The 14,876-nt window shown below is 42.1% G+C and overlaps 1 protein-coding gene across 3 annotated transcripts in view; it reads right to left on the minus strand.

The window, feature by feature from the left end:
- mthfd1l (methylenetetrahydrofolate dehydrogenase (NADP+ dependent) 1 like) overlaps positions 1 to 14,876 on the minus strand; it is a 196,217-nt gene that overhangs the window by 131,112 nt on the left and 50,229 nt on the right. For all 3 annotated transcript variants that reach the window (XM_078556605.1, XM_078556603.1, XM_078556604.1), the window contains exons 10-14: positions 6,579 to 6,676; positions 6,201 to 6,374; positions 2,209 to 2,345; positions 1,086 to 1,132; positions 437 to 544 (exon numbers count right to left, since the gene is read on the minus strand). In XM_078556605.1, the coding sequence (XP_078412731.1) occupies positions 437 to 544; positions 1,086 to 1,132; positions 2,209 to 2,345; positions 6,201 to 6,374; positions 6,579 to 6,676 (564 nt within the window). The remainder of the gene's footprint in view (positions 1 to 436; positions 545 to 1,085; positions 1,133 to 2,208; positions 2,346 to 6,200; positions 6,375 to 6,578; positions 6,677 to 14,876) is intronic.

The following is a 14,876-nucleotide window of genomic DNA, read 5'->3' on the forward strand; positions in this document are numbered from 1 at the left end:
AAGCTCCTACAAACAACATAATAAATATCTGTTCATCTTGTGATATTGGTTGAGGAATAAATATTGGTGAGGAACCAGAGAGAACTTCCCTGCTCATTTTTGAATAGTGCCATGGGATCCTTTACATCCATGCAAGAGGGCAGATGGGACCTCAGTTTAACCTTTCATCTGAAAGGCAGCACCTCTGACAGTATAGCAGTTCCCCAGCTCTGCACTAAATTGGTTTGTTTGGGGCTTGGACCCACAATCTTCTTACTCAGGGGCAAATGTGCAACCACTGAGCCAAGACTCATACTGGGCAATGGAATGGGAATAAAAGAGGGGAAAAAAAGATATGAGCCTCTAGAGGAGTTAATAAACTGGGAGCCCCCAGCAACCCCTTAAAAAGAATCAAGTGCCTTTTAGAAGATGAGTGTCTGCCAATTCCCCAGCTCACCTGGTCTGATTGAGTTCCTTCGTGCAAAATTCTGGCATCTATAGCAGCTGCCAACAAGTTATTAGCTGCTGTAATTGCATGAATGTCCCCAGTTAGATGAAGGTTAAACTGCAATAAAAAAAAATGATTAAAAATGACAAACACTTTTTAATATTGTGAATGAAAAGGACCAAAAATAAGATTTAAAAAGTCACTTTTAAACAGGTTAATTTTTGGACTGATCTGCTTACCTCTACATTGTGTCATGTGTAAACTAACTTACTCCTGGCAATTGCAAAACCAAATCTTAGGAACACAAGCAGGAAAGGGTGCATTAAAAGATCCAACAAGAAATTCAGGAGAAATTTAGTGGTGAGAATGTGGAAGTTGCTACCATGTGGAGTGTTTGAGATGAATAACATAAATGCAATTAAGAGGAAGCTAGATAAATGAGGGACAAAGGACTTGAAGGACATGCCGATAGGGTCAGATGAAATAAAAGATGGCAGACAAACATCGGCATAGATCAATTGGGTTGAACAAACTGTTTCTGTGTTGTAAATTCTATGTAATATATACAAATCTGTTTTATGTTCAAGATTTCATTTTGTGGGTAAAGGATGATACCAACCCATGGGCAGCTAAAATGGTTAAATTTCTGTTCCCTTACCTCTTCCATAGGTATGACCTGAGCATATCCACCTCCTGCAGCTCCACCTGTTCAAGAGCAATCTTTGCTTTAGTTACACAGAGCCACAATACAAATTCCCATCTGCTCAACAACATTACACATCAATGAAATGGCTGTTTTGCTGGGCTAATAATCCAGGGATCTGGATTAATAATTCACAGAGAAAACCACAAATGATCACTTGAATTTATTTTCTTTTAAATCTGGAAATAAAAAGATAGTAAGAGCAAAAATGATCCTGAAGCGGTCACATTATCAGAAAGGCCCAACTGGTTCACTAATGTCCTTTGGGAAAGCAACCTACTGATCTTACACAATCTGGCCTGCATGTGACACCAGCCCCCAGCCCCCACCCACCAGCACTGCTGACTCTTAACTGCCCTAATAGCTTGTATCAGACTGCTATAGTGGTTCAAGAAGGTGGTCCACCAATACCTTGCTAAGATAGGAAATGTAGCAGCCAATTTGCGCATAACAAGCTCTGGCAAAAAGCAAAGAAATAAACTAGATCTCTTTTGGTGATGTTGGTTGAGGAATAAATATTGACCAAAAAACAGAGAGAACATCAGTGATTGTTTTCAAATAATTCATGGGATCTTTTACCTCCATCTGAGGGGGTAGGTCAGGCTTCAATTCAACATCTCATCCAAAAGATGGCACTTCTGACAGTTCAGCATTCCTTCAGTACTGCACTGGGAGTGTCAGCCTGGATTTTGTGCTCAAGTCTCTGGATTGGGGCTTTAATCCACAACTTTCTGACTCAGAGGTGAGAGTGCACAACAAAGTGAAGATCTATAACTGAACCAATCCAAAAGCATCAATTTGGTTTCTTTTCATAAGAGGAAAGAGAGCAAACTAATTTATGAACCAACAGAACCACAGCAGTACCTCCAAAAGTAAGATTCTCCAAACACACTAAGGCATCCAGGAGAAATGACCAGTTGAAGAAACTGCTGCTGTGCAGTATTATCCAGATTTGATCCACCCATGCCTATCTGGTGAATGAAAATTCCACATCACTTGTTCTATGAATCAGATTAATGTACAACTACTTCTTTTCTTTTCTTTTTATTTTAGAGAACATGTATTTTAAGCTGGTTACCTTTCACACCAAATGTTGGTCCCTGAGATGGTTGTCTCACACAAGCAAAGGCATTAACACCCAGATGGGCAGCTAGTGCTTGAACCAATCCAATTGTCACTGTACTCTTCCCCTCCCCCAAAGGAGTTGGTGTAATTCTGTAAAGAACACAGCAGGCAAAGGTTACTCTTACACTCTGCAAGTTGAGCAATTACAGCATCAAAAGTCCAGGTGTTGACTTGTATGCGAGACACATCCGGCGAAGTCACTTCTGTGCCTCTGCCTCGTGGCTCCTTCACTTCAGTTGCAGGAAAAAGCAAGTTATACAGTCAGAGGTCGTGCAGCGCCAAGGTAACATATGTGGTTCTCAGTCAAGGGCAAAGGAGGGTAGATCTAGCAGGCTGCAACTATTAATTTCTGGAAAGAGCATGCAAGCACAGGGAGGCTGAGTGTGAGAAGTAATAACGCACTTCAGATACTTGATCACAAAATCTTGGCTGACAATTCAGTGCAGCACTGAGGGAGAGCTACGCTGTCAAGAGATTCCATCTTTCGGATAAAATGTTAAACCGAGGCCCTGTCGGCTTTCTCAGGTGGACATAAAAGATTCCGTGACACTATTTCAAAGAGCAGAGGAATTCTTCCTTTGTCCTGGCTAATGTCAATCTATTTTAGTGGTGTTAGTCCAGGGATAATGTGGTATCACATTGTTGTTTGTAGGACTTTGCTGTGCAAATTGGTTGCTGCAGTTCCAAAATTACAACTGTGACTGCACTTCAAATGTACTTAATTGATTGTGAAGTGTTTTGGGATATCCTAAGGTTGTGAAAGAGGTGATAGGCATGCAAGTCTTTGTTTCATGTGGAGGAGGGGATGTTTACAGCCCCCTAATGAGTGAAACTCCTGGTAGTTATACGTAAGTTTTAGGCAAAAGCCCTTTAAGTCTTCAAATATCAGCATGCACTAAATCGATGCAACAGAGTCAGTCCACCCACCACAAAGGTTACTTTCATAGAGCTTTTTTTTATAAATACTGTGCTTTGATTAAGTTTCTACAGCCCTGAGAGCCCTGTAGTGCTCACTTTTTAAATCTCCCTCTAACCTTCTCTGCTCTAAGTAGAATAAAGCCTCTCCAGCTAACCAACACTTCTCATCCATAGTACCATTCCAGCAAATCACCTCTATAATCTCTTGACATCCTTTGCAAAGTCTGGTGCCCAGAATTGGACATAATACATCAACCAAGGCCTAACCATGATTTATAAAGGTTTAGAATAACGTTACAGCTTTTGCACTCCATGCCTCTATTTACAAAGCCAAGGCTCCTGTATACCTTCTCAACCTGTCTGGCCACCTTCAAATGCTCATGTAAGTACACTCCAGGTCCCTCTGTTCCTGCACCTCATTTAAAATTATGCCATTTAGTTTATATTTTATTGTACATATCAGTGGCTACTGACTAAAACTTCTTCAGGCAGGTACTAGGAGGAGAAAGCACCTTACCTCTCTAACATGTTCTGAAGTTCTTGGATTACAACAGCCCAAGGAGCAAATAAGTGCCCAATTCAAGAACACAAGGAATGAAAGGACAGACACTGATGTATGCACCCACCCCACGTCACTTTACGTATCTGACGATCAGCAGTAAAGCCAGTGGGCGATCAATTCAAGTTCAAACAAATTTTTTAATAAGTTCTATTTCAACATCTAGACTCAACCAAAAATGACCTCTAATAATTTACGCACATAATTTTTAAATTGTCACTTGCTTTGAGACAGACTCGAGCAGAAACACAGCACTGGCAGGTGTAATCATGAATTTGCAATGCCAATTCAGCCAAATCTCAACTTCAATCCCTCTCTCCCCCAGCTCCAGCCTTAGGTCCACCTCTTGCCTACAGCCAACTAGGTACCTAAAGTTTGCATTCATATGGAAGTCACCATGTCATCCAGTTGCACACCAAGCGTTTGGCATCCAGGTTTATAGTGGACATCTTCAGGTATTTATGCCCTTTTTGCCTCTAGACTTGACCACTCCAACACATTCCTGACCGGCCTTTCTCATTCTGCCCTCCATTGTCTTGAGGTCATCCAAATCTCTGCTGCCCTTGTCCTAACTCATACCACGTCCTGTTCACTCATCACCCCTGTGCTCGCTAAGCTACAAAGGTTCCCAATTACGCAACACCTCAAATTTAAAATTCAAATCTTTGTTTTCAAATCCCTCCATGGCCTCGCCCCTCCCTATCTTTGTAATTGGGACCTGGGTGTACATGTGCATATGTCATTGAAAATGGAAGGACAGGTGAAGAGAGCAGTTAATTAAGCACGCATAGGCTTTATTAATAGGGGTATAATGTACAAGAACAAGGAGATTATAGTGAACTTGTAAAAGATACCAGTTTGGCCTCAGCTGGAATATTGTGTCCAGTTCTGGACACCACACTTTAGGAAAGATGTGAAAGCATTGGAGAGTGCAAAAAATATTCATGAGAATGGCTCCAGGAATGAGGAGCTTCTGCTTTGAAGGGCGATTGGAAAACTTGGGACTGTTTTCCTCGGAGAAGAGAAGACGGGACATTTGTATGTGAAAATCACAAGGAGTTGAGTAGATAGGGAGAAACTATCGAGTACAAGAGGGCACAGGTTTAAAGTAATTGGTTAGAAAAAAAAGCAAAAGCAACTTTTTTCACACAGCCAGTGGCTGGGGCCTGGAATGCGCTGTCCGAGAATGCAGTGGAAGCAGGTTTAATCGAGGCAAAATGGAATTAGACTTATCTGAAAAGGAAGAATGTGCAGGGTTATGGGGAGAAAGCAGGGGTGAATTGTTCATTTGGAGAGTTGGTGCAGACACAATGGGCTGAATGGCCTCCTCCTGCATTATAACCATTATATGATTCCTCCAGGCTCCACAACATTCCATGATATCTGCGCTCCTCTAATTCTGACCTGAGCATCCCCAGTTTTAATCGTTCCATCATTAGTGGCTATGCCTTTAGCTCTCATGGCCCTAATCTCTTTTGCCTCTACCGCACTTTCTGCCTTTAAGATACTTCTTAAAATCTTACCTCTTATCAGGCTAGGTGCCAAATTTTGCTTTATAATGCTCCTGTGAAACAATATGGGAGGTTTTAGTATGGTAAAGGTGCTGTATAAGTTATTGCTGTATAACAGTTTGCTCTATTATCATATTCTAGTATATAACAACAATGTTCCTTCAATGGTGACCTTTTTCCAGTTGTATCCAGCGCTTCTTCAACCTGCAGCTTTATTTAAACTGCAGTCAGTACAAACTGTAGCTCCTGATCATTTAGAAGGGTATGTCATGTGTAGCATCATATAGGGTATGAATCAGTGAGTAAGCATAGGTGTTCCTGTCTGCAATAAATGGAGCACTTTAAAACACTGTGGGCTGGAAACTGATGTTAATGCAAATGGCTAATGGTTACCGCTTTTTAGTTAAGATAAGCGAATATCCGTTTTACGTACTATTTATAGCACAGAAACAGGCCATTCGTCCCAACTGATCCATGCTTGTGCTTATGTTCTACATGAGTTTCCTCCCACATTACTTCATCTGGCCATATTAGCATTACCCTTCCATTTCTTTTTCCTGTATATACTATATAACTTTCCCTTAAAAACATCTATGCTATTCTTCATGTGAGAGCAAGCTTCAAATTATTACTACTCTTAAGTAAATAAGTTTCCCTCTAATTCCTTATTGGGTTTGTTAGTGACTCTCATTTATACGCCCTAGCTTAGGACACACCCACAAGTGGAAACATCCACTCTATTTCTACCCTATTGAGCCCCTTTATAATTTTAAAGCCCTCTATCAGGGCCTCTTTCGGTCTTCTCTTTCCTGTTACTAGCCTGTTCAATCTTTCCAGGAAGATTTAAGTGGTAGGGTCTGTACTTTAGTAGCACTAATATTGATTCTGGAAGAACAGTTTATATACAAACAAAGGTTTAATACCAACAAGTAGTAAAGTGAAATAAAATATTCCTACCCTGCAACCAAGATGTATTTTCCATCCGGCTGTTCCTTCAGCCTGTCCAAGGGAGATAATTTGACTTTTGCTTTATTCCATCCGTAGGCTTCTATTTCTGACGGACGCAGGCCGACCTCTTTGGCCAGGACACCAATTGCTTTTGGAGTCTGCGCTCTGGATATCTCTATGTCACTGAAAACATTTTGAGCGAAGGATTCAGACCAGCGAGTGAGTTCTGATTAATACCCAAAATGTGCGCATGCAGACACACAAGAAAGAAGTACTTCCAACATGTTGTCCAATCTACCCGCAACAGGTCAACAGTGGGAATTGAACACAAAGTTGCAATAAACCATACCACAGGGACAGAAGGTAAAATAAGTTTTCATTGCTTACCTGGGGACAGGCAAAATGGGCTGCAATTTGAGAGGCCGAAGATTCCATTGCTTGTGCTGTTGCTGCTTCAGCCATCTGGTGCTGCTTTCAACTGTATTCTGTGTCAAGTTTACCAACAAATAAAATAATATTCACAGAATAAAAATGTTGGACAAAAACTATGCTCATTGTTACACCAATCGTCTCTAAAACCTCTTACCACAACATTTATGAAAAGGTGAAGTCTGTCCTTTTGTAATGATGTGTATTACAGGGCACTCTACAACAATTACATTTATTTAGCATCTCGAATTTAGTAAAGCTTTCCAACGTGCTCCACACGAGCGTTATCAGACAAATTTGACACTGAGCCACAAAGAGATATTTGGCCAGGTGACCAAAAACTAGTCCTGCAGGTAGGTTTTACGGAGCGACGAGCTGCGGAGAAGTTTAGGGAGGAACTTCCAGAGCTTAGAGTCCAGGCAGCCGTGGGCACCCCAAGAGATGAAGCCATTGAAATCAAGGATGCATTGAGGTCAGAATTGGAAGTGCTCAGAGATCTCAGAAGATTGTAAGATTGGCAGAGGTTAGAGGGATTTGAAAGCAAGAACTGAAGCATTGCCACACCAGGAGACAATGTAGATCAGAGATCCAGGAAATCCTCTCCATTGTCTCTCTCTTATTAGAGAGACAATTGGTTATATACAGCACAAGGGGCACTACTCCACCATTATGGTGCAAGGCGAGGAGGCAGGCCTCTATGAACGACCACAGCTGGTACAGGGTTTGAATCCGCACTGATGGCATCCATTCTGCATCATATGCTAAGCATCTAGCCAACTGAGGTAACTGACCCCCAGAAATCAGGGATGAAGAAAAAACATATTGGGCAAGAAATGCTGACAAATCATTATGTCAATTTTATTCATAAAGATTCACCAGGACATTGCCAGGAATGGGACATTATAGTAAGGAGGAGAGACTAAAGAGTGAGACTATTTCCACTGGGGCAGAAATAGTGAAGGGGAAATTTAAATGGAGATTTTTAAAATAATTACAGGTTTTGATAGATTGAGTAGACAAAGTCCATTTTGTCTGGTTGGGGAGCTAGTGAAGAGGGATCATCAATTTAAAAATGACCATTAAAGAGATTGAAGAGAGGGGTCAGGGGAGATTTCTTTAACAGAGGCATGTTGGAGCATGGAATGGTTCCCCACAGGGAGTGGTTGAGCCAGAGACCTTAACATGTTTGAAGGGAAACATAGCTGGATGTTTGAAACAGGGAAAGATACAGGACTATGGAGGGAGAGGGGGGGAAGTGGGATCAATTTGGAATTGCTTGCGCTATGAGCGGGGATGGACAAGGCTTTGCCACAAATCTCCACTCTTTTGGTTTCACCAGTTTGAATGGACCAAATATTTCAGGTATTAACCAAGAAATTGGGAGCCCTCAGTCAGCATTATCTAAACACAAAGATCATTGGAAAATGTGTTACCTGGGCTTCAAATTCCCATTGTACACTCTCAAGTGGCCAAAGATGAACAAAAGCTTGGACACTGTCTTTATAAAATGACATCCTAATGGCCCTGACACGAGATCCTTTCAATGTCCTATTGTGGGATCCTGCTGTTGCTAAATTTGCCTTTAAAACAGTAGTGTTAGCCCTGACTCAGCAATAGCACACTCATCTGCGTCAGAAAGTCATGGGTTCAATCTCCACTCTAGAGACTTGAGCTCATAATCAAGCCTGCTCTGCCATTTAATAAGGTCACACTGATCTGATAGTAGCCTCAAACCTGCATCCTGCCTACCCCTGTAACCTTTCACCCCCTTGCTTACCAAGAATCTATCCACCTCTGCCTTAAAAATATTCAAAGGCTCTGTTTCCACCGCTTCTTCAGGAAGAGTTCCAAAGACTCATGACCCTCAGAAAAAACTTCCCCTCATCTCCGTTTTAAATGGGTGACCCCTTATTTTTAAACAGTGACCCCTAGTTCTAGATTGTCTCACAAGAGGAAACATCCTCTCCACATCCATCCTGTCACGAGCCCGCAGGACCTTATATGTTTCACTCAAGTCACCTCTTACTCTTTTAAACTCCAGCGAATACAAGCTCAACCTATCCAACCTTTCCTCATAAGACAACCCACCCATGCCAGGTATTAGTCTGTAAACCTTCTCTGAACGGCTTCCAATGCATTTACATTCTTCCTTAAGAAAGGAGATCAGTACCGTACACAATACTCCAGATGTGGCCTCACTGTATAACTGAATCAAAACCTCCTTACTTCTGTATTCAATTCCCCTCACAATAAATGATAACATTCCATTAGCTTTCCTAATTACTTGCTGCACCTTTTGCGATTCATGCACTAAGACACCCAGATCTCTCTGCATCTCAGAGCTCTGCAATCTCTCACTATTTAGAAAATTTTAAACACATCTCCCCTCAACACCCCCACCACCGTCAGCACTCCGTAGGTACCATTCCCTCTGGGACACCCTGGTCCACTCCTCCATCACCCCCAACACCTCATCCCCTTCCCACAAACCTTCTCATGCAATCGCAGAAGGTGCAACAACCTGCCTCTTTACCTCCTCACCATCCAAGGACCCAAACACTCCTTTCAGGTGAAGCAGCACTCCACTTGCACCTCCTGCAATCTGGTCTGCTGCACCCGCTGCTCCCGATGTGGTCTCCTCTACATCGGGGAGACCAACCGCAGACTGGGTGGCCGCTTTGCGGAACACCTCCAGTCTGTCCACAAGCTTGACGCAGGCCTTCTGGTCGCTTGCCATTTCAACCTACCATCCTGCTCTCATGCCCACATGTCTGTCCTTGGCCTGCTGCAATTATTCCAGTGAAGCCCAACGCAAACTGGAGGAACAGCACCTCATCTTCCGATTAGGCACTTTACAGCCTTCTGGACTTAATGTTGAGTTCAACAACTTCAGACCATGAACTCTCTTCCTCCATCCTCACCCCCCCTTTATTTATATATTCATTTTTATTTTTTATCCACTTATTTTTATTCATTTATCCGTGGTTTTACCCCCCTTCTATCCCATTTTCTAACTTTTTTTCCCACCACCACCCCCATCCCCTACAGAGCCATCTGTTACTTGTTCCATGTTGTTCTTTCAAACAATGCTACCCTTGTTCTGCTAGTATCAGAATCTGCTTTCTTACCTTTATGCCACCATCAGCACCATTTTTTATCACTAACCACTATCATTAACACTCCCCTTGTCCTTTAGTTCATGACATCTTTGTCAATCCCCTCCTTTGTGCCCATCTATCACTGGCCTTCTATCCAGCTCCACCTGCCCCACCACCCTTAAACAGTGTAAATTTCATCATATTTCTACTTCTCTTCAGCTCTGAAGAAGGATCATACGGACTTAACCCTGTTTCTCTCTCCACAGATGGTGATAGACCTGCTGAGTTTTTCCAGGATTTTCTGTTTTTGTTTCAGATTTCCTGCATCCGGAGTATTTTGCTTTTATCTTCGTAGATAATGTGCCTCTTTTATTCTTCTTGCCAAAATGGACAATTTCACATTTTTCCACGTTTGCCAGATCTTTGCCCACTCACTTAACCTACCTGTATCTCTTTGTAGCATCTTTATGTCCACACCACAATTTACTGTCCTACCTATCTTTGTGTCATCAGCAAATTTGGCAACCATCCCTTCATCCAAGTCATTTATATAAATTGTAAACAGTTGAGGTCCCAGTACTGAGCCCTGTGACACGCACTCATTATATCTTGCCAACCAGAAAAAGACCCATTTATGCCTACTCTCTGCTTCCTGTTAGCCAGCCAATCTTTTATCCATGCCAATATGTTACCCCCTATACCATGAGCTTTTATTTTCCACAATAACCTTTGATGTGGTGCTTTATCCAATGCCTTCTGGAAATCTAAGTACAGTACATCCACCGGTTCCCCTTTATCCGCAGCACAGGTTATTTCTTCAAAGAACTCCAATAAATTGATTAAACTTGATTTCCCTTTCACAAAACCATGTTGACTCTGCTTGATTACCTTGAACTTATCCAAGTGCCCTGCTATAGCTTCTTTAATAATAGCTTCTAACATTTTCCCTACAACAGATGTTAGGCTAACTGTTCTGTGGTTTCCTGCTTTGTCTCCCTCCCTTTTTGAATAATGGAGCTACATTTGTTATCTTCCAATCTAATAGGACCTTCCCCAAATCTAGGGAGTTTCAGAAAATTAAAACCAATGTATCAACTATCTCACTAGCCACTTCTTTTGAGACTCTAGGATGAAGTCCATCAAGGCCCATGCACTTGTCAACCCGCAGCTCCATCAATTTACTCAGTACCACTTCTCTGGTGATTGAGATCCCCCCTCCCTTCCATTTCCAGATTTATAGCTGCTTCTGGGACGTTACTTGTATCCTCTATAGTGAAGACCTGTTCAGTTCATCTGCCACCTCCTTGTTTTCCGTTATCAATTCTCCAGACTCTATAGGACCAATGCTCACATTGTGAACTCATTTCTTTTAAAAATATTTATAGAAATTCTTATGATCTGTTGTTATATTTCTGGCTAGCTTTCTCTGGTACTCTAATTTTTCCCTCCTTAATCTTTTAGTCATCCTTTGCTGTTCCTTATATTCTGTCCAATCTTCTGACCTTCCACCTATCTTTGCACAATTATATGCTTTGTCTTTAAGTTTGATGCTATCTTTAACCTTTCTAGTGAACCATGGATGGTGTATTCGTCCCTTGGACTTTTTCTTACAAGTTGTAATATATCTATTCTGTGTATTCTGAAATATCCCCTTGAATGTTTGCCACTGCATCTCTATTGGCCTATCCCTTAACCTAATTTGCCAATTCACGTTAACCAGCTCTGCTTTCATGCCCTCATAATTGCCCTTATTTAAGTTTAAGAACATAGTCTCGGACCCACTCCTCTCTCCCTCAAACTGAATGTAAAATTAAATTATATTATGGTTGCTGCTACCTTGTGGCACCTTCACTATGAGATCATTAATTAATCCATCTTGTTACACAATACCAGGTCTAGTACAGCCTGCTCTCTGGTTGGTTCCAGGACATACTGTTCTAAGAAACTATCCAGGAAATACTCAATGAACTCCTCACCTAGGCTACCTTTGCCCATCTGACTTTTGCAGTCTATATGTAGATTAAAATCTCTCATGATTATCACCATGCCTTTCTGACAAGTTCCCATTATTTCTTCCTTTATGCTCCATCCTACCATGTGGTTACTATTACACGACTCCCACAAGTGGCTTCTTGCCTCGACCCAAGCTATTTCCACATCCTGGTTTCCTGAATTTAGCTCATCCCTCTCTATTGTGCTAATACCATCATTAACTAACAGAGCCACCCCTCCACCTTTTCCTCACTTCCTGTCCTTCCTAAATGTCCTATACCCTTTAATGTTCAGGGCCCAATCCATGTCTTCCTATTGAAGGACAGAGTGCTGCACTGTCAGAGGTGCCATCTATTGGAAGAAATTTTTAACTAACTCTGGGGTGGACGTAAGACATCCCAGGGTGCTCTACAAAGGAGAGCAGGGAGGTTCTCTCCAGAGTCCTCTCCAATATTTATACCATAACCAACATCAGTAAAACAGATTACCTAGTCATCATTTCATTGCTGTTTTGAGGCTTTGCTGTGTGCAAATTGGCTGCTGCATCTCCTACATTATAACAGTGACTACACTTCAATAGTACTTCATTGGATAAGGAGTGCTTTGGGTTGGCCTAAGATTAAGAGGGGTGCTATATAAATTAAACTTCTTTCTTTATATATTCTTGTCCAGTTTTTGTCTCCATATTTAAGGAAGTATGTACTTGCATTGGAGGTGGTAAGGCAAAAGTTAACTAGATTGGTCCCTGGAATGAGAAATTTTTCTTCTCAGGAGAGACTGAGACTCAGAAGAATGAGAGGTGATCTCACTGAAACATACAAGATTCTTTAGGGGCTTAACAGGATAGATAGAGGTTGGGTCTCCTGGCTGGGGAATCCAGAACACAGGGGCAAGGTCTCAGTATAACAGGTCAATTCATTTAGGACTGAGTTACAAAGAAATTTTTTCCCACAAAGGATTGTGAATCTCTGGGATTCTCTACCCTAGAGGGTTGTCGGTGTTTCATCATTGAGTATATTTAAGGCTGAGATAGATTTTTGGTCACTCCAGCAAATCAAGGGAAATAGAGTTGAGGCAGAAGATCAGCTTTGATCGCATTGGATGGCTGAGCAGACTGGAGGGGCTCTGTGTATAATCCAGCTCTTATTTCTTACGTTGTGCTCTTATTAGTTATGATACCACCTCCTTGCATAGTGTTAGCCATAAGAAGGTCGAACCTGTAGCTACGGAAATTGGGTGGCAGGGGTGGGGGTGCTTGGTGGGGGAATTGAGACCACAATGAGATAACAGGTAGTCAGTTATCAGAGAAATCCCAAAGTGCACAGAGTATAGTCCAAATAACCTCCTCTTAGAAGGTGGTATGAACTCTAACTTCGTTTTGGTCACAAGCACACCACCTCCAAACTGACTTGATCTTCAGAGCAAAAAAAAAGTTAAACATGCAGCTAATTCTGTAAATCACTTGTATGACTGGTGTCACATTTGAGGTTAGAGCTCAGTCAAACTTTCCAGCCACATGACCGATTTTGGGAGACATTATCAACTGAATTTAATTTCTCCCAGCTGAAGGGATAAAGATGACAAGATCACAAAAAACAAGAGAACAGATAACACAATCCTAATGATTACATAGGAGCAGAAGGCCATTTGGTCCTGCGAGCCTGTTCCAACATTTAATTAGATTATGGTTGATTTAGGATCATAGTCATGGAGTCATAGAGGTCTACAGCACAGAAAAGGGCCCTTCGGCCCATCAAGTCTGCGCCGGTCAAACAAGTACTTAACTATTCTAATCCCATTTTCCAGCACTAGGCCCATAGCCTTATATGCCATGGCATCGCAAATGCACATCCAAATATTTCTTAAATGTTATGAGGGTTTCTGCCTCTACCACCCTTTCAGGCAGTGAGTTCCAGATTCCCACCACCCTCCGGGTGAAAAAATTCTTCCTCACATTCTCTCTAAACCTCTTGCCCCTTACCTTAAATCTATGCCCCCTGGTTATTGATCCCTCCACCAAGGGGAAAAGTTACTTCCTGTCTACCCTATCTATGCCCCTCATAATTTTATACACCTCAAACATGTCCCCGCTCAATCTCCTGTGCTGCAGGGAAAATAACTCCAGTCTATCCAATCTCTCCTCAACTAAAACTCTCCAGCCCAGGCAACATCCTGGTAAATCTCCTCAGCACTCTCTCTAGTGCATCATATCCTTCCTATAATGCGGATTCCAGAATTGCACGTAATACTCTCTCTAGCTGTGGCCTAACCAGCGTTTTATACAGTTCCAGCATAACCTCCCTGCTCTTATATTCAATGCCTCGGCTAATAAAGGCAAGTATCCCACATGCCACCTTAACCACTTTATCTACCTGTCCCACTACCTTAAGGGACCGGTGGACATGCACACCAAGATCCCTCTGATCCTTGGTACTTCCCAGGTTCCTACCATTCATCGTGTATTCCCGTGTCTTGTTTGTCCTGCCCAAGTGCATCACCTCACACTTATCTGGATTAAATTCCATTTGCCACTGATTAGCCCATCTGACCAGCCTGTCTATCTATATCCTTCTGTAATCTAAGGTTATCCTCCTCACTATTTACCACCCCACCAATTTTCGTGTCATCCACGAACTTACTGATCAACCTTCCTATATTCAAGTCTAAATCGTTTATATATACATATATACACACACACATATATATATATATATAATATATATGGGATCCAACACTGATCCCTGTGGAACCCCACTGGACACAGGCATCCAGTCACAAAAACACCCCTCGACCATCACCCTCTGCTCCCTGTCACTCAGCCAATTCTGGTTCCAATTTGCCAAATTGCCTTGGATCCCATGGGCTCTTACCTTCGTTATCAGTCTCCCATGCAAGACCTTATCAAAAGCCTTGCTTAAGTACAAGTAGACTACGTCAAATGCATTGCCCTCATCTGCACACCTGGTCACATCTTCGAAAAATTCAGTCAAATTGATCAGACATGACCTCCTGTTAAAACCACGTTGACTGTCCTTGATTAATCCCTGCCTCAAGTGTAGATTAATTCTGTCCCTCAGAATTGCTTCCAATAGTTTCCCCACCACCAATAGTTTCCCCATCACTGAGGTTGGACTGACTGGCCTGTAGTTCCCTGGTTTATCCCTTC

This window comes from Cetorhinus maximus, chromosome 14 (genome assembly GCF_964194155.1).
Source record: "Cetorhinus maximus chromosome 14, sCetMax3.hap1.1, whole genome shotgun sequence".
NCBI classification, from domain to species: Eukaryota; Metazoa; Chordata; class Chondrichthyes; order Lamniformes; family Cetorhinidae; genus Cetorhinus; species Cetorhinus maximus.